Source organism: Anopheles stephensi, chromosome 2, assembly GCF_013141755.1.
Source record: "Anopheles stephensi strain Indian chromosome 2, UCI_ANSTEP_V1.0, whole genome shotgun sequence".
NCBI lineage: Eukaryota > Metazoa > Arthropoda > Insecta > Diptera > Culicidae > Anopheles > Anopheles stephensi.
Window position 1 is genome coordinate 68,353,946 of NC_050202.1, and position 22,349 is coordinate 68,376,294.

Sequence of the window (22,349 nt, forward strand, 5' to 3'; positions counted from 1 at the left end):
AAACCGACCTCGAACACCAACGGGACAGACAGCACGCTTATGGTTAGAAAATTATTTAATGTTGACCGTCCGAAAAATTCGGTAAAATTAAGCACGATTAAGGTTGAGGTGAAACCTGCAGCTAGTTCCGTGTGGTTTAATATCACTCACGTCCTCCACCTTGAACGTGTTCTCGTGATCGTTTTCCGGTAGCGCGTGTATGTCGAAAGTGTCGAAGCGGAAGAGAATCTCGTTCGGGTTCATCGCTTGGCCGAACGTTGAAGTCTTTTAAATGGCGACACTGTGCGCCAACAGTAGAAAGGTACTTTTGTTGACGAAGGGGTAAAATAATTTATTCATTTTAAATTAGTTCAATAAACTCACGAAACTAAACCCTGAAAAAAAAAACGCTCATAACAAAACAAGAAACTGCTGGCATATGACTAATGGAGCGCGCCACGGCGCATAAATGCACTCTACTTTTTCTTCTTCTGATAGCCGTTGTGGGTGATATCGACATCGTAGCTGGATGGTCCCGTGTACCGGCCATGGTTTGAGGCAACGTCGTACGGCTGTCCGTTGAAGGCTCCACTACCGTCCTGATTGTGAAGCGATCCTAGGGATGAAAGGGATTGAACGGTTTCGTTAGGCTCAAATCGGAAAGAAAAACGGTAATCGCTACACCTACCAGCATCGAGATCCAGCAAGGCTTGATGATGGGACTGCTGCTGATGGTGATCGTGCAGCGACGGTGCCGGTGTGCTGCTGATGTAAATCTGTCCCTGCGAGGTGGCGTACGATGGAAGGTACGCGTTGGACGGTGGCGTTGGTGTCGGTGGTGTTGGCTGATTCACCACAACCGGCCGCCAGGGCTGTTGCGGTGCCTGTGTGACTTGCGTTGTGCCAGAGCTGAGTGTCGTCGCAAAGGTAGGCGTAACTCCACTCGCACTTCCGGTGGCCACCGGAATACCCACGAACTGTGGCTGTACATTTGAAACGGCGACTGTTTGTCCCGGGTTGTACACACCAGCCGGGTAAAGTCCTCCGTTCGGCACCACTGTTGAGAAACCGGTGTAGAAAGGTTTCTGGACGACGACAGGAACCTTAGCGGGTGCTTCCGGTTGCACCGGAACTGCAACGGGAATTAGCGGGTTCTTGGGGTACGTCGCAAAGTATGTCTGTTGGGTGTTTCCAGTGGCAGCAGGTGCTCCAAGCGGTACGAATGCTTGCGGATAGGAAGCAGCTGGGATGGCTGCCGGAACTGCAGCCGGATAGGCAGGTAGGGCTGGGGCAGAAGCAAACGGCGTGAGTCCTGTGGCGAGCGTTGGGGCAAAGCCAGTCAGTGGCTTAACTGGCGCTACTCCAAATCCTGGATATAGCCCTGCCCCGTACAGTGTTGGATAGCGCGGGAAGTTTCGCTGGTAGGACGTTACACTAGCACCACCCGGGAACAGTGCGTATCCCGGTGGAAGAACTCCGCCCAGCGATCCCTTGTGTAGGGCGGGGAACCTCGCATACGGACTGGGATGGTAGCCCTTATGAAACGATGGTACACCATGCAACGGGACGGCACCATGACCTGCTAGCGCAAATCCATGCAACCCGTGGTAAATGCCACGTTTTTTCTTCTTCTGCATTGCGGACGTTGGGTCTAAGACGACCAGAGCTACCACCAGCAGCACTAACATCAGTCTTCGGCTCATTATGGCAGCGGTCTGACGTTACACGGTAACAAAGCACTGCAGAACACCTCAGGGCAGATGATGGTTACGATACCCTGGATAGCTTCCAATCGAGCCACTTACACGACACTCCACACACGATCACACCAGAATCACACACACACAAAGGCGCGCATACATAGACACAAAACCAGCTTATGTACAGTAGCCGGATGACCTACACGAAGGCCAGCTTGACAATGAGTCGCTCATGGTACCGGTGGGTCATATTTATAATACGGAACTCTATTTGCCTACCGGTACGCTACGGTACACTATACGCCCTCCAAAACAACAAGTGAACAACTTCCAACCATCCTCGACCAGATCGTCCACTAGTGGTGCGTTTTGGGGATGGACATAATGAAAAGAAAAGTGATTGTTCGGGGGGGTTGTAAGCACGGTGGCATCACCACCCCAAACCATCTTCCCTGGTGGCGCTTGCAACGCATGCCAAGTGATTTGGGTACCACCGCAACACCACCGCGTATGGAATATGGCGGGAAATGTTTAATTTTCACCGTCGGTTAGCCGGCGATACGTGCCCTGGTTGTAAAGGGGATGTGCGATCACATTCCAACCGGATTGGCTGCTTCGATTCAGCATTCCACCCGATAGCATAATCGAACTGGACGATCGATCGCTTAGATTAGCCGTGCCGCGCTTTTGCATGTCCGTGAATGGATGGTACTGGTGTGCAGAAGCGTGTGTCGGTGTGTAGCCGATTGCTTTCGTTCGATGCATCCACTGCACCCGGTGCACTACTCATCCTGCTCCCATTTATGGGATACGGTAACGCATGTGTTAGAGAAACCGGGCAACGGTTTTGGTACTTTGGAAGTTCTGCCAGCGCTTTGGAATATGCCACTGTGCTTTGCCGCCTTGAGATCGGCACATCAGCTGTTCAGGCAACACTCACACAACCACAAAACGGCGCTTGTACAATGTTGCACTTGTTTGGAAAGGTGGAGAGGGGCTTACTTTCTTATTGCATGGGTCGTTTCGAAGTTACCGTTTTTCGTCGCCCACTAGCCAGTCAGCGGGAGGAAGTGATTTATATTTAAATTGATTCACTGCGCAAATTCGGTTTGCCATTGAGACAAGGTTTGCTTGTTGGAGACTCTTATTTTTACATCACATTTATGATCATCACAATTGCAAATCCACAAACAGTGGTTGCGTAAGGCAATGATCTGCATTCAATTGGCGACAGGACTCATGCGGGCTGGTCGGACGTCGGACACATCCTGGCACTAAACATTCGGGTCATAAAAGTTAAGGTTATTTATTGCTTTATGGTAAAACTATTATTGGTTTTCGTGGTGCACACACACGGGTGAGGGTTTTTTAGTTGACACGTTACCAAAAGATGCATTCGGGTGTAATCGAGCGTGACGCATTATTTACTTAAACAGATACAACTGCTTTAAAGTCTATCTTTTTAACTAACAAAATACCAATATTTAATAATGTTTACTCATTTTTCCTTCCAGAAATAAGAATTACTTTAATTGGGCAAATAAATAAAGGAAGATTTTTTTCTCTCAACTTTAACTTCCCTGGAGTACCCAACATCAACTGAAGTAAATTTGTTTATTAAAATTAAAATTACCTCCTTCATGGCTCAATACGGCTCAATTCATATGAACCAATACAAAGTAGTCCGGATCTAACTAATGCTCTGATCTAATTAAGTGTAATTACTACATGATAGCTCTGGAGTATACTCCGTGACAATATATTAGTTTTGAGCACTGGCATATATTCCAACATTACAATAACTTTGTTATGATGATAGTATTTGTTTTAATAGTTTAATATTTTTAATAGCTTTATTTTAGTTGAACGAGCCGTGAGTGACCCCCTTGGAGCTAGATTTCAAGCTACAAAAACATAATCTTTAGTTCGGATTTAATAAATTAACATGTAACAGGATGCACAGAAGGAATACAATTTTGGAACGTGGTACGCGATATGTTAGGTTCAAAACGATCACAAACGGCATTAAACTCACGGCTTCTTAAATAATCTCTTCGACGAGCAGATTTCTAGCTCGAAGCAATCTCGGAGAAACATATATACAAAGTCGAGAAAGGAGCACCGACTAGTCGATCCGATTGTCAAGTAGCCCTGCTACAAACAGTCCGCGTGTATTGTAAATTCGCTGGTTGAGCGTGTCAACTCCAAGAGGTGCACAGCTCATGGCGCGCCAAGGAGCGAGCAGCTGATAGCCACCGCACCACAGCAGCAAAGTCCATTACGGAACGCAACCCTTCCGTGATCCCGTATGACGGACAAACTTTCTTCGGTGCGGCTCGCGATTAATATAGCAAACCTTTTATAAGTTTTAATTGTTTTCAGGTGCGTTTTTAAATATTTTTACACATTTGACGACAGACATTAACACATTATGGATTAAGTGTGCCATCGGAGCATACAGCATCGTAGGTATTTCCCTCTTCGAAATACAGCTGATGCCTTTTGATCCAGATTCATCCAGTTCAAAAGAGCTTAAGTAAGGATTGATAAAAGACACAAAAGGGGGGGTGCATAGCTCAAAGAATTAATTCAGCACTGCAATCTATTTTTAGAAACAGCAGTCCTTGCAATCTAAAGTAAAATAAAATAATAATATAAAAAGTGGCGAATTGAAATCCCATCACAACGTAAACCATTCGCTAGCAGCTACCTGTTGCCAAGGTGCAACTTGAGAATCCTTGAAGCTTCAGAACAAACGTTCCTTTCCACCGTTTAAATCATGCAAACCAATCAGAATGAGCACGGAAACCCCCTGTTCGCCCATAATTCGCCAAATATACATCCAGGGTTAGCTGTCCGAGCAGTGCGGCCGCTAAAAACGAGCGGAAAAAGAAACAATTGTCCGAAAACACACAAACTTATGCTATGCTTTCACTTTCTTGCCTGGGCGGATTTGCCTGTACCGCACACTCATGTGACTCATGTGCACTCATGGGCCTGCTTGAGGGACATGTGCCGGTGCATTCAGGGTCACTGTCTGCCAGTCCTTGCTGGATGTCTATACGAAAGTAACTGCCTCGAAACAGAACGGTTCTGTACGGAGTGGCAAGATTTTTCTCCCTGAAAGCTACCAAAACCCACGGTCCAAGTGGAGCTACGTGAAAGTAACTAGTCGTCAAAAAAAAAAATGGAGAACCAGGTACGGAACAACAAATGTGCAAATGTATGATAAAGGTACACAACAAAAAAAACTGATTGAGTATTATATATCCATCAGGGACGTTCGTGCGGTGTGATTTGATCGGAAAGTTTTTTTGCACGGATCACCGAAATTAGTTCTACGGGGCAGGGTGGAAAAAAGAGGCAAACCCCCTAACCCCCGAGCGGCTGTCGAGCGGCTGGTGGTTGACCATGAATTTGGCGTGCAAACCGGATCCTTCGTGCCGGGGGTGAATGGGACAGCGCGATCGTGCTCGAACGGGCGCCGGACACCCGCCCGTGCAATGCACTTGCACCGATCCATCACATACGCCCCACCAACACGCCCGGCTTGTTCTGCACTTTTGACCGGCACCACTAAAGTTTGGGAACTGTGTTTGATGGGTGAGTTGAAAAGTATGTCACCCTGGGCGAGTTATTGTGGGGAGCTATGGGAGATCTTTTGATGTATTAACTATTTCTTCAACGGGGTAAGTATTTCAGTAAATCAGTAAAAAAAACTGTAAATAATTACAATTGATCCATGTTATCCTGAGAAAATAATAAGAACAATTTTAACCTAATATATGGAAAAACTACTTTTCGCTCCACCATTCTTCGGGGGCCTGCCTGTGATAATCTGATTTAGTGTGACTCATATTAACGACCCAAGTGTAAAACAAAACACGAACTACGCCAGTGAGATAACCTTCTTTCGGGTGCACTGGTAGAAGGTGACGGTAGAACTGAAAAGAAGCATTAAAAATAAAATGGACGCTTGCCGCCCCACGTTCACTTTCTAAATCAGTTAAGCTGGGCAGTAATTTCAACTGTATCACGATTGTTTACACCACTAAACGCTACAAATTAGAACAATCATGCAGACTTAATCGAGCTGTGATGGAAAGAAGGGGAAGTCATTTTTTTTTTGAATACGTTATCCATATTCTTTTCAAACTAGTTTTAGCCTGTTGATGTATTTTTTGTTGCTACAAAAAAAAGTCGTTAGAATTGTGCATTTAAACTCATGACTTGTGTTTTCCACATTGCGATCTAAAGCCATTAAGAAATGTGGACATGATGTTTGTGATAGCAGAGGGATACCAGTTATAATCAAGACTCATCTATTTTAAGCCATAATAAACCAACTTAAAACGGTGTCAAGCTGTGAAATCTAAACAGTGTATTGTGTGCATTATTTGTACCATCTTAGCTTAATGCTTTTAAGGTGACGTTAAAAAGGCACAGCAATTAAATATTCCCTACATTACTTGTAAACTGACTGGCCCCCGGGATTGGGATCGTGCACCCGAACTTGGCATGATGTAAGAGGGCGCTAATGAGTGCAAAAAAAATACCAACTATCCCCAACACATCCAACAAAGCTAGCTAGGTTTATGTGTTTGTTGACCTATAAATTGTTTGCCTGGTTTATTATCATATTCGGTCGGGTAAGGAAATAGACTTAATATTAAAAAAATCTTTGGTGTTTCATGAAACTTTTTTTATGTAATTTTGTTTAATGTTTACGTTATGAATTTCTTAACACGGGTCATAAAAAATGGTTTAACATTTTGATAATCTAGCAAAGCTTTGCAACCCATGTATCTATTATATTTTTATTAGGGACAATTTATAATTTCATAAAATATAAATTCGTTATAATTACGTATCTTCATTTTGGGGGTCAAAATATAAATTAATCTACCTGTTTGTAACCTAAGTTTATTTAATTAATTATAAAATATAAACACAAATTAGTTACATTTTTTTAAAGACCCTAAAATGTTGAGTCCCTTCCCTTCCAGACCGCCTCCCCGTACGCAGGGCTGACTACTTTGCTTCGGGTAAAATCAAGTCACAGAAAGTCAGAAATGGCAGGCCGAGACCTCTCGAGGTTGTAGTGCCAAGGAAGAAGAAGAAGAAAATGTTGAGTCTTTCTGTAGATCCTAATCACGATACTATTGCACACGCTAAGCCCACACGCCTGTCAGCATGAGCAGCTCCAAACTCATCAAATTTATTAATGATTACAAAATCGGTGCACTGCACATGAGGTACAGCACATTTCGCAAAACATTCTGTGGATTAGATGCACGATTTTGTTGAGCTTCTCGGTTTGACGCGACGAGTGCCTATCAGGCAACACGGAATGAGTGCCAGTCGGGCTACACTTTGTACAACACACACACACACTTTAACTTTGAATAAAGATTCATTCCTGCATCAAGCGTACAAGCGTCTACACGTCTTTTCCTTTGGGTGCAACAGTCCACTCGCTTTTTCCGCTTTGTTTCTCTTCTAGTTCAACAGGTTATGGGCCCAGCTCAGTGTGGCCAGTTCAATTGAAAAGTGCGCGACGCGGTTCGGAATCACAGTGATTTTTTCGGCGTGAAAAAATTAGGACATTTCCGGAAGGTACGCGGTGCGGTTAAGGAATCGTGTGTTTTTCGTGGTGAAAGAAAAAATCCAACCGGGAACGGTTCGGCACGAGCAAAAATGGATTTTTCGAAAGTGGGTGTCATCCGGCTGAACAACCGAAACTATCGGTCGTGGGCTTTCAAAGTGCAGATGTTGATGATGCGGGAGGGTACGTGGACGTACGTTGACCCGGGTGTCGCGCCGACACCGGTAACTCCGGAGTGGACGGAGGGTGATTCGAAGGCGCGGGCGACCATTGCTTTGTTGGTTGAGGATAACCAACACAATCTCATCATGACAAAGAACACAGCGAAAGAGACATGGGATGCGCTCAAGGCACACCACCACAAAGCCACTCTTACCGGGAAAGTTTCGTTGCTGAAAGAGATTTGCAATGCAAACTATCATGAAGGTGAGAATATGGAAGATTTTTTATACGGCATGGAAGATCTCTACTCTCGGCTGGAGAATTCGGGTGAAAAACTCTCGGCGAACATGCAGGTGGCCATGATTTTGCGGAGCCTTCCAAAAGCATTTGACGCTCTTACTACCGCTTTGGAAAGTCGTTCCGATAAAGAGCTAACGATGGAACTTGTGCGGGCAAAGCTGATCGACGAAAGTGAGAAGCTGTACGGCGGAAAGGTGCAGGAGGAGCGAGTGCTGAAGGCGAAAAGTGAAGCAAAACCAGGCGCGTGTTTCTTTTGTGGTCAATCTGGCCATAAGAAACGGGACTGCAAAGAGTTCCTGAATCGGAAGAGCAGCGGGGAAGGCGAAAAGAAGAAAAAGAATAAGCCGAATAAAAAAGAACTAGTGAAAATAGTGCGCGAAAACGACACAAGTTCGTTTACGTTCATGGTTCGTCAGCCTGAAATTCGCGGTAACGATCGGTCGTGGCTAATCGACTCGGGTGCTAGTTCGCACATGTGTAGCGACAAAAGCGCGTTCACGGTAATGGAACAAAGCTTGCGTTCAAATGTTACCGTCGCAGATGGCAGCGAAAATCGCGTCGAAGGTGTTGGCGATTGCCTGATCAAGTGTGCGGTTGAAAACGGCGAAATAATTGAAATCACGCTACGGGGTGTGTTGTATGTCCCTACGCTGGAGGGAAACATGATTTCAATCGGTAAACTCGCGGAAAAAGGTGTGCGTGCAGTTTTTGACAACACCGGGTGCAAACTCGTTTACGGAAATACGATCGTCGCGGTCGCGGATAAAGTGAGCGATATGTATTGGTTGCGAATTGCACAGGATCGAGTGATGAAATCAGTCGTAAAAGAGCACACGAAAAATTGCCAACACACTTGGCATCGTCGTCTTGGGCACAGGGATCCAGCTGTCATCGGTGAAATGAAGCGGTACGACTTGGTGTCGGGTCTAAAAGTGGTCGACTGCGGTATCCGCTGGACCTGCGAATGCTGCATCGAATGCAAAATGGCACGCTCGCCATTTCCACCAGTTGCAGAAAAAACCTCGACAGAAGTGCTGGATATAATCCACAGTGATGTGTGCGGCCCAATGGAAGAAACGACCTTAGGGGGATGCCGTTACTATATGACCCTAATAGACGATCATAGTAGGTATACTTTCGTCTATTTTCTCAAAAAGAAATCGGAGGTCGAGAATAAGATTCGCGAATACGTGAAATTGGTTCAAAACCAGTTTGGCCGGAAACCGCGGATCATTCGCTCCGATCAGGGAGGAGAATACTCCAGTAAGGCGCTTCGAAAATTCTGTGCGGACGAAGGAATAAAGATGGAATTTACTGCAGCATATTCACCCCAGCAAAATGGTGTCGCGGAGCGGAAGAACCGATCGCTCACGGAGATGGGTCGGTGTATGCTTCGGGATGCAGGTATGCATAAGCGATTTTGGGCGGAAGCAGTCAATACCGCTTGCTACTTGCAAAATCGATTGCCGTCTGCTGCAGTAGATCGTACGCCATTCGAGATCTGGTTCGGCAAAAAACCAGATTTGACCAACCTGCGACTGTTTGGATGTGTTGGATACGTACTGATTCCGTCGGTGAAACGAAAAAAGTTAGACGTCAAGGCGGAGCGTATGACTTTTGTCGGCTATTCCGGCGAACATAAGGCGTATCGGATGCTAAACACTAAGACGGGAGAAATTCAAATCAGTCGGGATGTCCGTTTTCTTGAGATTGATGACGGATCCAAGGAGCAGACATACGGCGATCCCAAAATAGAGGATAATCCGACTGAAAGCGTTGAAATTGAGTGGTCTCTCGATGAAACGAAACAGGAAGCTAAAACCAACGTGGCCAATGAAACAACCTCCGAATCTGAATTTTACGGTTGGGATTGTTCAGACGATGGCTGGCCACGAGGTTTTTGGAACGATAATGATAACAATTGGCTTCGCGGACTGTGGGACGATGACGACACTGAAGCTGGAGCTGCGGAGCCGGAGGCGGTGCTGGATGTAATACCGGAGGCGATGCCAGCGGCTGTGCCGGTGGTGTCGAGTACTCCCGTTCGTCGTTCACAAAGAGCGACAGCTGGCGTTCCACCGGCAAGATATGACGAAGAAGTATATCTGGCGAAGGAATGTATAACCGAACCAAAAACGTATAAGGAAGCTGTATCTGGTCCTCAGAGTGCCGAATGGAAATCAGCGATGGCAGAAGAAATGCAGTCCCATCACGAAAATGGAACGTGGGAGCTAGCGGAGCTGCCGCCGCACCGAAAGGCTATCGGGTCGAAATGGATCTTCAAGTGTAAAGCGGATGAAGACGGTCATTTCGTTCGGTATAAAGCACGGCTGGTGGCGCAGGGTTTCTGCCAGAAATTCGGGACGGATTACGACCTAGTGTTTGCCCCCGTCGTAAAGCAGATTACTTTCCGGACGATGCTGGTTCTGGCGAGTAAAAGGAAGATGTTAACAAAGCACGTTGACATAAAGACGGCGTACCTACATGGTCTTCTCAAGGAGGAGATTTTTATGCGCCAGCCACAGGGATTCGAGAGCGGTAACCCGAACGAAGTCTGCAGGCTGCATCGCAGCATTTACGGGCTCAAGCAGGCAGCTCGTGTCTGGAATACGAAGATCGACGACGTACTGAAAACAATGGGTTTCATCCAATCAACGGCGGACCCATGTTTGTACATACGCGAAAAAGCGGGTAAGTCCATTTTTGTTCTCATTTACGTTGACGATGTGATCGTCATATGTAACACGGAGGAAGAATTTTCTGAGGTAGTCCACGTCCTGACACTGAATTTCACGATCAGCGTCATGGGTAACCTAAGATTTTTTCTCGGCATACGAGTTCGGCGGAACGATGGGCGTTACTGTATGGACCAACAAGCTTACTTGGAACGAGTTCTGGAGCGTTTCGGCATGCTGGATGCTAAACCGTCCAAATACCCGATGGATCCCGGCTTCTTAAAACGAAAGGAGGAGAATGGCAGGAAGTTGGATTCGCCAAAAGCGTATCAAAGTCTCATAGGGGCTCTGTTGTACGCTGCAGTGACCAGCAGACCCGATATTGCAATCGCCACGGCCATTCTGGGCAGGAGAGTGCAAGATCCATCAGAAGCAGATTGGAACGAGGCCAAACGGATACTACGTTACCTCAAGGGTACACTGGATAGTGTATTGTACCTTGGAAGCGGCGAACAGAAGCTGGAGTGTTTTGTGGACGCCGATTGGGCAGGCGACGAGAGCGACCGCAAATCCAACTCGGGGTTCGTGTTTAAGTTCGGCGGCGGGCTCATCGGATGGGGCTGTCATAAGCAGAAGTGCGTGGCACTATCTAGCACCGAGGCCGAATATATTTCTCTTGCCGAGTGTCTACAGGAGGTAAAGTGGATCCTGAAACTGATGACGGATGTTGGCGAGCAACTGGATGGTCCAGTTCTGGTCAACGAAGACAATCAAAGTTGCATTGCGCTGACTAAAGGAGACCGAGCCGAACGCAAAGCAAAACACATCGATACGAAATTTAATTTCGTGAAAGATATGGTTCGGGACGGCATCGTGAAACTGCAGTACTGCCCAACCGAACACATGCAAGCTGATCTGCTTACCAAACCGTTGCAAGCAGTGAAACTTCGACAACTTAGGGAAGCGATCGGAATAAAATCATTCAGTGTTGAGGAGGAGTGTTGAGCTTCTCGGTTTGACGCGACGAGTGCCTATCAGGCAACACGGAATGAGTGCCAGTCGGGCTACACTTTGTACAACACACACACACACTTTAACTTTGAATAAAGATTCATTCCTGCATCAAGCGTACAAGCGTCTACACGTCTTTTCCTTTGGGTGCAACAGTCCACTCGCTTTTTCCGCTTTGTTTCTCTTCTAGTTCAACAGATTTAACGGCCGGTCGAATTCAACTAAACACGTTTTTCAAAGCGGTAAAACTTCTTCTCTATGCTTCCATTCTGCATGGGACAGTGATTCTTTTTTTCTCGCAAATTTTAGTTCAAAGCTTCTTGTCCCGCGCACCGGTACACTGGTAGAACTTGTCCGGACCGGTGCAACTTTCGACTTTTCCGATCCGACGCCCTATTGCTGCCTGATCTCGCTCCCTGCGTTCTTGAGCGCTACATGTTTTTGGACGATGGAAAAAGCGGGATGGAGAATTATCATATCATACCTTCCACACACTGGCCTGCGTGTGTGCATTTTTCACTTTGTATGAAATTGGTTGAGTGCCGGTACCGAGTCTGCTGTTATGCTGCTCCACGTCCTCTATGCGTCCGAGTGGCCGCGCGCGACAGAGACATACTTCACCGGCTGGTTTAATGATACATTACGAGCTTGCGAGGGTTTTTACTTTCCGTCGAAAAGGTTCAACAACAACAAAAAAAGCGTTGGGCGAACCACAGGCAATAACAGTAATCCAAAAACTCGCACACGCGACTTGGAGCAAGAAGGGGTCGTACGTTCGTACCATGCTCTGGGGCAGCATCGTCTAGCCGAGGGCGAGCTGGCAGGTGAACGGGCGGTGGATGCTGAAAAGTGGGCCTTAACCGAGTGAAATGATTCGGATGGACAGTGCACCCGGTCAGTGCGAAGGGGTTTTACCGCGCGAACGGCTAGAAGGAACCATTCTAATAAGCTAAGGGCGCTGGAAGTAGTTTAATCAGTCTACCACTGACCGTGCTCCCGATCGGACGGTGATCCATGCAATTTTGGATGGCTTAAGAAACGTACAGTGGCCACCGACCAGAATTAACCATGAAGTGTACCGTGTTGTGTTTGTGCGTGTTGGCTGCGTTGGCCATCGTGGTACCGAGCGCCGTGTGTGATCGTGCCGAGGAGCAGGAGCTAATGCTACGTCGTAACCGACGAACGGTACAGTTTCTAGTGAATCATTTTGTGCACTTTTTCGGCCTCAGTGGTGGTGGCGCTCCTGGTGGTGCGAAGAAAATTGAACCGAAACAGGACAATGTGTTTTCGCTGCCGCTTACGAACATTCTGAAGGCTTCGGCAGGTAAACTTTCGGGTGGTAGTGGTCCGAAGCATAAGCCCGCGGTGCCGGAACGTGAACCAACTCTGCAGCACGATCTGCCCACATGGATCGATGATCGTCCGCAGAAGGTATCAAACCCCTACAGTGAAGCATTCGAAGCGGATTCCTTAGAACCGACGCGTGTATCGCTGCTTAGTACGACGCGCGAACCGGAAGAAACTACTACCACGAGCACGACCACCAGCACGGAGCCTCCGACGACCAACAGTGAGGAACCAGCTCCAATTGCACCAACGGAACCGGTGGAATCGGAAGCTCCGGAAGCTCCAACCACCACAACGGAAGCAGAACCACCAGCTACCAGTGCTTCGGCGACGGACGATACGCCACAGGAAGGTACCGCCAGCAGCACCGAAGCATCGCCCATCGATCCAGACGCTGTGAACGGGCTGTCCGATGGAAGTCTCAGTGCTCGCAGCGACGCCCGGGACCAAAGCTTCCAGCCAACGCCCATCCCACTGGTGAGCTACCAGCATTACGTGCAGCCCGCAATCTGGCCAGCAGGCGGTACCGGGTACCAGCATGCCTTCCCGATGCAGCAATACTTTGGCAACAATGTGTTTATCCCAGCGCAGCACCCATTCCCGCTAGCGGCACCATTCCAAGCTCCCGTTCAACACTACCAGACTAACCAACCGTTGTACGATAACCGACTGTACTATCAGCCCGGGCCCGACTCACAGCCCAAATCGCACAGCCGCGTGAAACTGCACGACAATCACTACGATCTGTTTACGTACCACGATGATACAGAGCCGGCCGCATCTAACTACCAGGTGCAGTCCTTTGGCAACTATCGGAATCGTCGATACTAATCCGATGCCCGGGTTATATAGGAGGTCCTTAGTAAATTAACTGAGTGTGTTTAGAGCAAGGATTAGACGGCCCCATCATCACTGCATTTGTAAATAGAGATCATCCCGAAATATCATTGCGTGAATAAAGGAAAGGGCGTGATCGTTAACGTCCTTCCCCGATTAAATTAATTTAAAGGTGAAACAGTGTCGGAATGTGATGTTAGTGCAGCTGTACAAAATGTGAAATAAAACAAACCTCATCCATTAAATGTTTTCTTTTTTTTTTCTCTTTATTTGTAAACTTTCTCTACGCACAAAATAATGTAATATTGTCGGTTTGGAATTTGGATCGGCACAGGTTTTACTGTACAAATACGACATGATTCGACATGCGCTGTAAAATAATACTCTTCATGGTGCGACTTTCAAGAGAAGCAAATTGACTCCAAAAACTGTTGCGTTAAGCCACAATTGTACCCGTATCGTAACCGGTAAATGTATATGTAAATGCCCGAATATGTATCAAAATGCCCTTTTACTCACCCTGGCGAGCACACTGAATGCAAACCAATGCAGTGCAAAGAAGGAAGCTGGCCGTTTTTATCTAATGGTATGTTGACGATTACCTTACGCAACTACTTGAAGTAGCCGTCTAGAAAAGCGTACACATAGTCGTAAACTACCAGCATGATTGCACCGCCCGGCCCTAGACGCATCACTTTCGGGGTGAGGCCTTTGTAGAGTGCCGCAAAACCTTCCTCGCGCGCAACGATCACCATCGAGCCGAACGTGGTACGGTACTTTACCTGTCCCGGAACTGGTTGAGGTCCCTGGGAAAAGTAAGAAAATAAATGTAGTACAGCTAATGTTCACCTTGCAATTGGATGGTTTGTTCCTGACTGACCTGAATTCGTGACTTGGCAACATCGAAGGGAATATTCACGATCGAACCGAGTGTTCCACTAACGAACCCGATGCCAACCTTACGGAGGAATTCTTGCACAGGATCCTGACAAAGCGTGTACAGGTAAAGCAAGGTTTAGAGTAAAATATTACATTTGAAATAATAAAAAACCCTGCCGCGAGCTACGACTACTTCACAACCGAAATCGTTATGACTGAAGAGGTAACAGCAACATGGGACATCATTTAATCATTACGTAAAGCTAATGCTAAGCAATGCACAACGGTGCGACACATTGCGAATCATTCATGCGGACAAAGCATAACATTATGTTAGAAAGCAAACGACCACAGCACACAGTACCGGGTAAATCTACTGAACATGACATAGCGTATCACTGACATGAAGCAAAACCAACGCTACCCACTTACCAGTTCTCCCTAACCATACCCTAAGGGCAGCTGTTGTGTTAGAGTGGACGAAACATGAAACAGATGAGTATGAAGCAACTGTTGATCAGTCGATAAAGCGATGAACAAAATGTGCGCCACATAAATGGATGCTGACGTGCAGCAGTATGCACCTAGCCCGATGGCCAATTGTACCTTATACTCCGGAACGATGCCTTTAACGCTATGGTAAAACCCGAAGTAGATCATATTGAACACACCGTTACGCCCGATAGTGGCGGTCAGTCCGCGATTCAATCCATTCAATCCGAATCCGGACTCGTTCACGATTCGCTTCGTTACTGCCCAAGTACTGGGAACCTGGCCCATCCTAGCAGATGCAAAGAACATATGAACATAAGAACAATGAATATTGGCGGACTATAGGTGCTGGGCAGCATGAATAACTTACTTGTTTTTGTTGGCCTGTAAGGTAACTTTCACCATTTCGAATGGATTTACCAGAATAGCTTCCGTTACGCCCGCTCCTAGACCAGCCAGGGAAAATGTCTTGAAAGGAGAGGAGGAAAACAGATTCTTACTGACTCTGGTCAGGACAAAAGAGCGATCATTTCCACTACCTACCAGGGGCGTTGGCTTGTCCGAGCCAAACATGAAGAAGCGTTTGTACTGCTCAAAGGTTAAGAATTTTACTGCCCGTTTGGGTGTTTCCACCAGTACCGGGGGCAAGATGCCTTTGTACAGTGAAAATACACCTTCCGCCTTGGCCATCTTGCGGATACAGTCGAATACGCCATTGTAGTACGTCTGAAACGGGCCAGAAAGCGGCGGTGAAAGGGAAAGGCCTTTTAAAGAAGTTGCACTACTTACAGTCGATCTGGCAGCGCCGGCGGCAGGGCTCGCTTGCAGTTGAAGCCTCGTTTTCACCAAATCGAGTGGGTGCATGATGCACACTTCCACAAATCCGGCCGATCCGCCAGCTCCGACCTGCATCGCTGCTTGGCGCAGAAACTCTTTCACATCCGATGGCATCGTGGGAGCAGCTCACAAAGCCTACAATTAGCTGGAGTTTAAAAAGAATCGTTTGTGAGCGTAGGAATTTCACACTACTTCGTATTGCAAACTTACCGAAACACGCTGAACTAACGCTAGAAGACGCCTAACCTGCTGGGTATCTGTGTGACGCTTATCAGGAACAGATTGTACTTAACGATCCAAAAAAAAGAGGGAAACATTCACCTTTGTGTCACGATAACGCTTTGCAATAAATATTCAGACATGTAGAACGAAAAAAACATACATATAGTACGTTCAAGCCCTCTAAATGTGAAGTTAGTTAAAGCTGTTGCGAATGTGCCAAAGAACAATTGACCTCTGATTAAGGTCAGCTTATTGGAGGAATCTGTTGGAACCCGTTTCCAAATTAACGACCGGTTGAAGTCGACTGCTCGTTGGCCAGAGACGTTGGACACTGTTGCTGCTGGGTGGAGGATAGACAGACTGATGTTGTTTACATTTGATGAGACGTAGTTTATGTACAGCGGCACACAATGAATCAGCTGTTTGCGGTACAACGTTTTCATTTCACCGAAGGGTATGTAGAAAAAGGAATTAAAGTCAAATTTGTAACTTTTCAATCGTTGAAATAAATCAATTGAACAAAAGTGATCAAATATTTTCGATTCTGCTAATAAAATTCGATTTGATAATTTATTTCTTAAACTAGCAGTGTTAGCTACTGTTTATCAGTGAGCTTCGCAATTATGCGGCAGTATCTATGAGTTTTTCAACAAATGTGTGAAAAAATCAGGTTTATTTGTAACTATTTTGTTATGAACGTGATTTTAAAAAACTAAAAACCCATTACTGCTACACGTTTCGCGAACATGGAGAGCCCTGCTCAAACCTAAATGTCATTCTGATGACAGCAGCGAAGCCAACCAGCCTGGTTTTGTTTCATAATGTTTCATAATGCCAAAACATACAAAACATGCTTTCACGGTAGAAGAAAACACATTACTTTTTTGCCGCACAGGTGTGATTATATTATGAGTGAATACATATACTTTGATGTATTAATGTAAGTAAATAGGCTTTTCTGCTGTTGTGTCTATTTATCAAACAATGCCTTGCTAATCGGTTGGTAATTTAATTTGCAGCAAACTTGCCTCGAAGTCGAATAAACTGTCCGCGGTTTACGTAAAATCTGCCATAACCGATTCGCTATTGAATGTCTTTGGTATAGTAGGCGGTCGAACGGAGTTGGATGTATTGAAATTCGACGAACAGCGGCAGCGCATTATACTGAGAGTACCGAAGGAATATTACGTGAAACTCCGTGCTGCTATCGCGCTGATCGGAGCCTTCCAAGGTGTGCCGTGCAATTTTCAGGTGAAGAAGGTGTCGCCGGTTCTGTTCACATTGGTGGAAACTCATTTTGATTTTGACGGAGAATCAACCCAGGTCGCTTAAGCCATGTCGCTGTGCAAAAGCTACGGAAAGGATAAAGTTATCTTCGCCACCAAGGAAGATCATGCCACCCCAAGCAAGGTGGAGCTGCCGGAGTCGGAACCGCGGCCCGGTTTAATACTGGAGAATGGCGACATTAACTGGAATTGTCCATGCCTCGGTGGGATGGCAATCGGTCCTTGTGGGAACGAGTTTCGGGAGGCATTTTCCTGCTTCCATTATAGGTATGATAAAGAAAACCTGTTACTACGTAACAATACCAAAAGGCAATTGTTTTACAACAACTCTTGCTTTCCCTTTCCGCAGCCAAGCTCAACCGAAGGGTTCAGACTGCTACGAAGCGTTTAGCACGATGAACGAGTGTATGCGGAATTACCCCGGCGTGTACAAACAAAACCTCAACGAGGACGAAGAGGATGAGAATGGGGCCGGTGTAGCGAGCATGATTGCTGACGAAGGCGAGGAGGAAGACGATGTCGATGATGTGCCGGTAAAAACGGAAAGCGAATCGAAAGCAGTAACGACACAGGCAAAGTAATTTGTATTAGATGCATCGATAATATACTTGAGTGTGTAGTGTTGCAGTTACGTATGAAAATGGGTTGAATTTCTTTCAAAGAGCTCAGAAACGGTATTGTGAGGAAGCATATTTCATCATACTAGATCAATTTTTCATCACCATTACTTTAACTGCAGTTGGTCAAACACTGTACGTAAATAATAATTTCTAAATCCATTCGTTTCTAGATTTTTTGCATTAAAAAGAAATTAATGAAAACGTTGCAACAATATAAAACAAATCGCACTTGCTTTGTTTCGTTAAAAACTGAAACATTTTGACGTTTTCGTTCAAAGATCGGAATGTTTGACGTTTTTCGTCAAAACACGATTAGATTTTGACACACGTTTCGTTAAAAGATAGATGTTTTGGATGTTGTGTGGAATTAGTTGATTGAATAAAGTGCTCCGAAAACGCTATGGATACTACCAAGTGCAGCATAAATCTGGCTATGCGTGCGTTACCTTATGCGTGTTGAGTTTATTTTACACCTGTGACGATTCTGTGCAGCCGTTACAAAGACGAGCGCGTGTGCGTGTGTGCATTTTGGCCTATGCCGTTTGACCAACATATTCAAGGTTTACTGTGCTTGCCCTGTGCTCATCAATAACACAAGCGTAACCTTCTGGTGGCGATAGCAGTGTGTATTCTCTAGCCTGGGCTACCAATTTTCCCGTGGTGAGCAGAGCGCGGCCGTTCGGTTAGCACCTTCTGGAACGTCGGTCAACCCCGTACAGGCCCGGAATCGGATCAATGAGGTTCGTAGCGTGCGAAGGCAAAGTGCATATGCAAGAAGCTATCACTGCTATTACGCACCCTACATCTCGTCCGTCGTAGAAGCTTCATCATCGTAGCCAGTGGCAGCAGCATAAACCCACCCGACCCAGCAACATCCACCCCACGTCGTCGACCGATGTTGTTGTTGCTGTGCGCCCGTTCGTTTGTTGAAGAAGGTGCAAGCGGAACAGTGCGTTCGGAGTACAGAAAACCATTTGCCAGAGCCAGACAGAACGATTTATTTTGGATTTGTGGCCGTCGAACGATCGAACGCGGCAGCTGATTATGCCCGTGACGTGAGTGAGAATCGTGAATAGCAAAGAAAGAAAAGTGAAGAAAAAAATCAACCAAACCATACCCGATAAAACGCGTGTTGCGGATTGTTTGTGGTGAAGTGTTTCAGTTTTTTTGTGTGCGTGTGTGTGTGTGTGTGTGTGTGGTTGTGCGTGAGAGCATCGTGCGTGCGTGTGTTTATTTTGGTGTTTTTTGGTGGTGTGAAGAAAAAGGTGCGTGATTTCGTAACAACAAGCACACGGCCGCCGTGACACAGTACGGTTGTGAATGAGTGAAACAGTGCGTATGTGTGTGTGCGTGTTTGTGTGGCACTAATATACACAGAAGCGAGAGAAAGCGCATCGTAACACAAACAAAGCCCAGCGCCAACACACAATCAAAAGTGCGTTTATTGTGCCGTTTTTGAAAGCAGGATTGAGTGTTGAGCTAATGTACGTGTGAATGTGCGTGAAAGTATTGTCTCAATTAGCATAATTGTTAAACATTAGTGGAAAGACGAGTGTCGAGTCTGTTCTCGTGTTCACTGCCACACTGCAACTCGTTCCTGAAGAACGGAGGGCTTGTAACAACTACCAACGGAAGCAGTTGATAACAGCGGAGCGAAATATACACATCTCAGTGAACCTTTACCGAAGGGACAGTGGTTCACCAAGATGACGAAAACAGCGCCGAAACCAGTGGACGGGGCGGGCAAGGCGGTGAAGCCCGTCAAAGAGAAGCGAAGGTAAGACAAAACATTCAATCGAAAAACTTGAAAAACTGGCCCCGAAAGGTCGCCAAAGGCAGTCGTAACTGTAAAGACCCAAAACCGATCGTTCCAAGGCTTGCATTTCTTGTGTAGCAAGTGGTGTGCATCTCGCTGGAATTATCTCAGTGGAAAGCTATGCCCGAATTGAACTGTTTTTGTAAGCATCATTTAATATTTGGGTTATTTTCCACTGTGGGGTTTTTGTGGTTGATGTTTTTCTATTCGATACCACCCGAAGATAATCTAGTAGTTTCCATTTTCTATATTTCAATGTCACCAGAGCGTATGGTCTGAGAGCGGTGCGGTGTGTTGCAATAGCAACAGTCTATCCATTCTCACCAAAGCAATCCTACTAAGAGAGACATCATGTTTTGTTGTGCGTTCATTATGTTGGAGGTTATTTATTCTATTTTTCGAAGAAACGACGGCATCATGGTAACATGTCCTTTCAATACTCATTTGCAAGATCACCCTTAGTTTCTACCCCGTGATCCAAACGATCGCGTGGGGCGTCTATGTTGCAACCGAGGAAAACTAATGCCCCGAACTGTGTTGCTTGACGTTAATGGCGGTAACTTAGTGACCACCAATCAAGCTGCTCTTTTTATATTTCACAAATAAAGTGTCAGTTTCATTTTGAAATACAAAAGAAAAATAGTTTGCTAGAGATCTCATAGCGATGTCTTGCCGACAAATAATGATATTAGCTACACAACAATCAATGCACCGCATGCATACACAGTTTTGTGTCACTGCAATAGCTCGACCACGCGGAGAGGATAAAAAAGGCGCGCAAAAAGTAGGGAACCGACCGGTACTTAGCAATAATTGCTACACAACGATCCGTTCGGGCAGGGGCAACTGTTAGTGCCGGACGTCCCTTCTGGATGGGGTCGAATGAAGGAGAACTAATTGCATGCACTGATTATTTCAAGCGTTCCAGCAATCGTTAGCTTAGATCACTGTGGGTGTTACAAGCGGTGTGATGATATGTGGCGGGGGACACTTAATTTTAATACAAGAAAAATAAAATCAAACGTAAAACTCATATTCCAAGGTCATTAGTTTGCTGATAATTTGAATAAACCTATGCAATTATTTAATTAAAATGGCCTAGCGTATCAAACATGAAACTAGACGGACGTTTTAATGCGTAATATGTGTGCCATTTTTTCTCCATTTAGTTTTCCTTTGACGTAATAAGGACTTCCTTGTGTCGTTTTGGACATAGACACATTGCTATGTCCTACTTTTAGCAGAGCTTTAAGGGTGTATGCAGGGAAACATGGACAGGGAGTGAGGATGAAGCCGCAGCAGGGCTTTGTTTTGACGTTCACTTTCGGTAGCATCAATGACGTCTCAGATCCATGGTGGTGCGTGCGCAGTCGTTCCATCTTTTCTAGGGGCTTGTCGCCGTGCTTCGGTTAAAAGCATTCAAGCGGAATAGACAACTTCGTATTGAAGCACATTCCATATGTACGCTAGGATACGACAGATAACACACTGAGAATGAGGTGTTCGTGGACTCCTTAAAAGTTCTGTCACTTAGGGATATCAGTTCGGAATGTACAGGCGCACACAGCGTTCAACTAGCAACGACCGACAAACGACATTTTAAAGTTGTTGAACCTGTTGAACCGGTGTGATTAGCCGGGGGCATTCCTGTGCTTCACCATCAGCATCACACACGCAGGGACACATTAACACATGCTTATTTCTTTGTACAGTATTTAATGTTTCAATTCGTTTTTCAGAACGACAAGAAACATAGGATTGGGAATATATTCGGATTCAAAGGTTCTATTTGCTTCAAATTTGTACTGATTCTATGGATTAAGTATTGAATGCAAGGAGAAATAGATAAAACCATGTTGAATTGATGTTTAGCTTAGCATGGTTCAGTTTAGCATATTATGAGGGAGTTTTTATAGAATGCGTGATCTCGTGATCGTAACGTCATAAGAATTGTGCATCCCGAGCCATTGTTGGATTGTCCACGAGAATAGGGAAGGTGCTATACACGATCAACAGATCGCAGATAAGTGAATGATAAACGAAAATCGAAATAACAAATATTCAAAGAAACAGTAAAATTAATCGTGAACTTTAAAAAAATTCTAATTACCTCGAACCATATTCGTTTGTTTGAATTTGACAGTTACTTTCACTACATCACTTGGCTCAAAATATCTGTAGCTATATATTCAGTCCTGTGTGCGAGTGGTCCACATGGCATACATCTATTGATCGCGAAAAAGTCTGGGTTCAGCTAGCTGATTCAAAATGAACTACTGCACTTTTAAAGCACTAATGAACACATAGTCAACGCTTGAAGCAAAGATTAGCTATGCACAATCGATATGCTTTCTGGTAACAAAATAGACATATTGGCTCTTAATTTGATAACATTCTTGTTCACTTATCTTCAAGTAATTAGATTTAGCATAGCATCAATCGAAAAAATCGAATGATCACGTCCAATAACGATGCATGTTTGTTTTGTGGGTCAACACAGAAACTGATTAAGCCTAGCGTCTGATTTATACGTGCCTCCATATTTTCATCTCAACAGTTTTGGAGCCGAATGATAAGGTCG

At 45.6% G+C, this 22,349-nt stretch overlaps 4 protein-coding genes across 7 annotated transcripts in view; 2 read left to right on the forward strand and 2 right to left on the reverse strand.

Moving 5' to 3' along the window:
- Window positions 1–302: 302 nt before the first annotated feature.
- LOC118504470 (nascent polypeptide-associated complex subunit alpha, muscle-specific form-like) lies at window positions 303–1,928 on the reverse strand. The gene is made up of 2 exons (XM_036038979.1): window positions 668–1,928; window positions 303–595 (listed from the first exon to the last, which is right to left on the reverse strand). Exons 1-2 carry the CDS (start codon window positions 1,680–1,682, stop codon window positions 456–458), a joined length of 1,155 nt encoding a protein of 384 aa, XP_035894872.1. The 5' UTR covers window positions 1,683–1,928; the 3' UTR covers window positions 303–455.
- Window positions 1,929–13,856: 11,928 nt separating this feature from the next.
- Window positions 13,857–16,415, reverse strand: LOC118504471 (mitochondrial 2-oxodicarboxylate carrier). 4 transcript variants are annotated; one of them, XM_036038984.1, is made up of 8 exons: window positions 16,207–16,415; window positions 16,035–16,111; window positions 15,777–15,959; window positions 15,531–15,713; window positions 15,358–15,455; window positions 15,102–15,276; window positions 14,497–14,601; window positions 13,857–14,422 (listed from the first exon to the last, which is right to left on the reverse strand). In XM_036038984.1, exons 3-8 carry the CDS (start codon window positions 15,936–15,938, stop codon window positions 14,228–14,230), a joined length of 918 nt encoding a protein of 305 aa, XP_035894877.1. In that variant the 5' UTR covers window positions 15,939–15,959; window positions 16,035–16,111; window positions 16,207–16,415; the 3' UTR covers window positions 13,857–14,227. The 4 variants fall into 4 exon arrangements, with proteins under 4 accessions (XP_035894877.1, XP_035894875.1, XP_035894876.1 ...); XM_036038982.1 differs by having other exon boundaries at window positions 15,777–15,969; window positions 16,207–16,414; XM_036038983.1 differs by having other exon boundaries at window positions 16,035–16,415.
- Window positions 16,416–16,850: 435 nt separating this feature from the next.
- Window positions 16,851–17,973, forward strand: LOC118504474 (mitochondrial intermembrane space import and assembly protein 40-B). Its single transcript, XM_036038987.1, has 3 exons — window positions 16,851–16,986; window positions 17,066–17,599; window positions 17,682–17,973. Exons 2-3 carry the CDS (start codon window positions 17,382–17,384, stop codon window positions 17,911–17,913), a joined length of 450 nt encoding a protein of 149 aa, XP_035894880.1. The 5' UTR covers window positions 16,851–16,986; window positions 17,066–17,381; the 3' UTR covers window positions 17,914–17,973.
- Window positions 17,974–18,129: 156 nt separating this feature from the next.
- Window positions 18,130–22,349, forward strand: part of LOC118504472 (protein similar) — a 106,660-nt gene continuing 102,440 nt past the window's right edge. Inside the window, exon 1 of the mRNA XM_036038985.1 lies at window positions 18,130–19,729. Coding sequence (XP_035894878.1) covers window positions 19,659–19,729 — 71 coding nt within the window. The 5' untranslated portion in view covers window positions 18,130–19,658. The remainder of the gene's footprint in view (window positions 19,730–22,349) is intronic.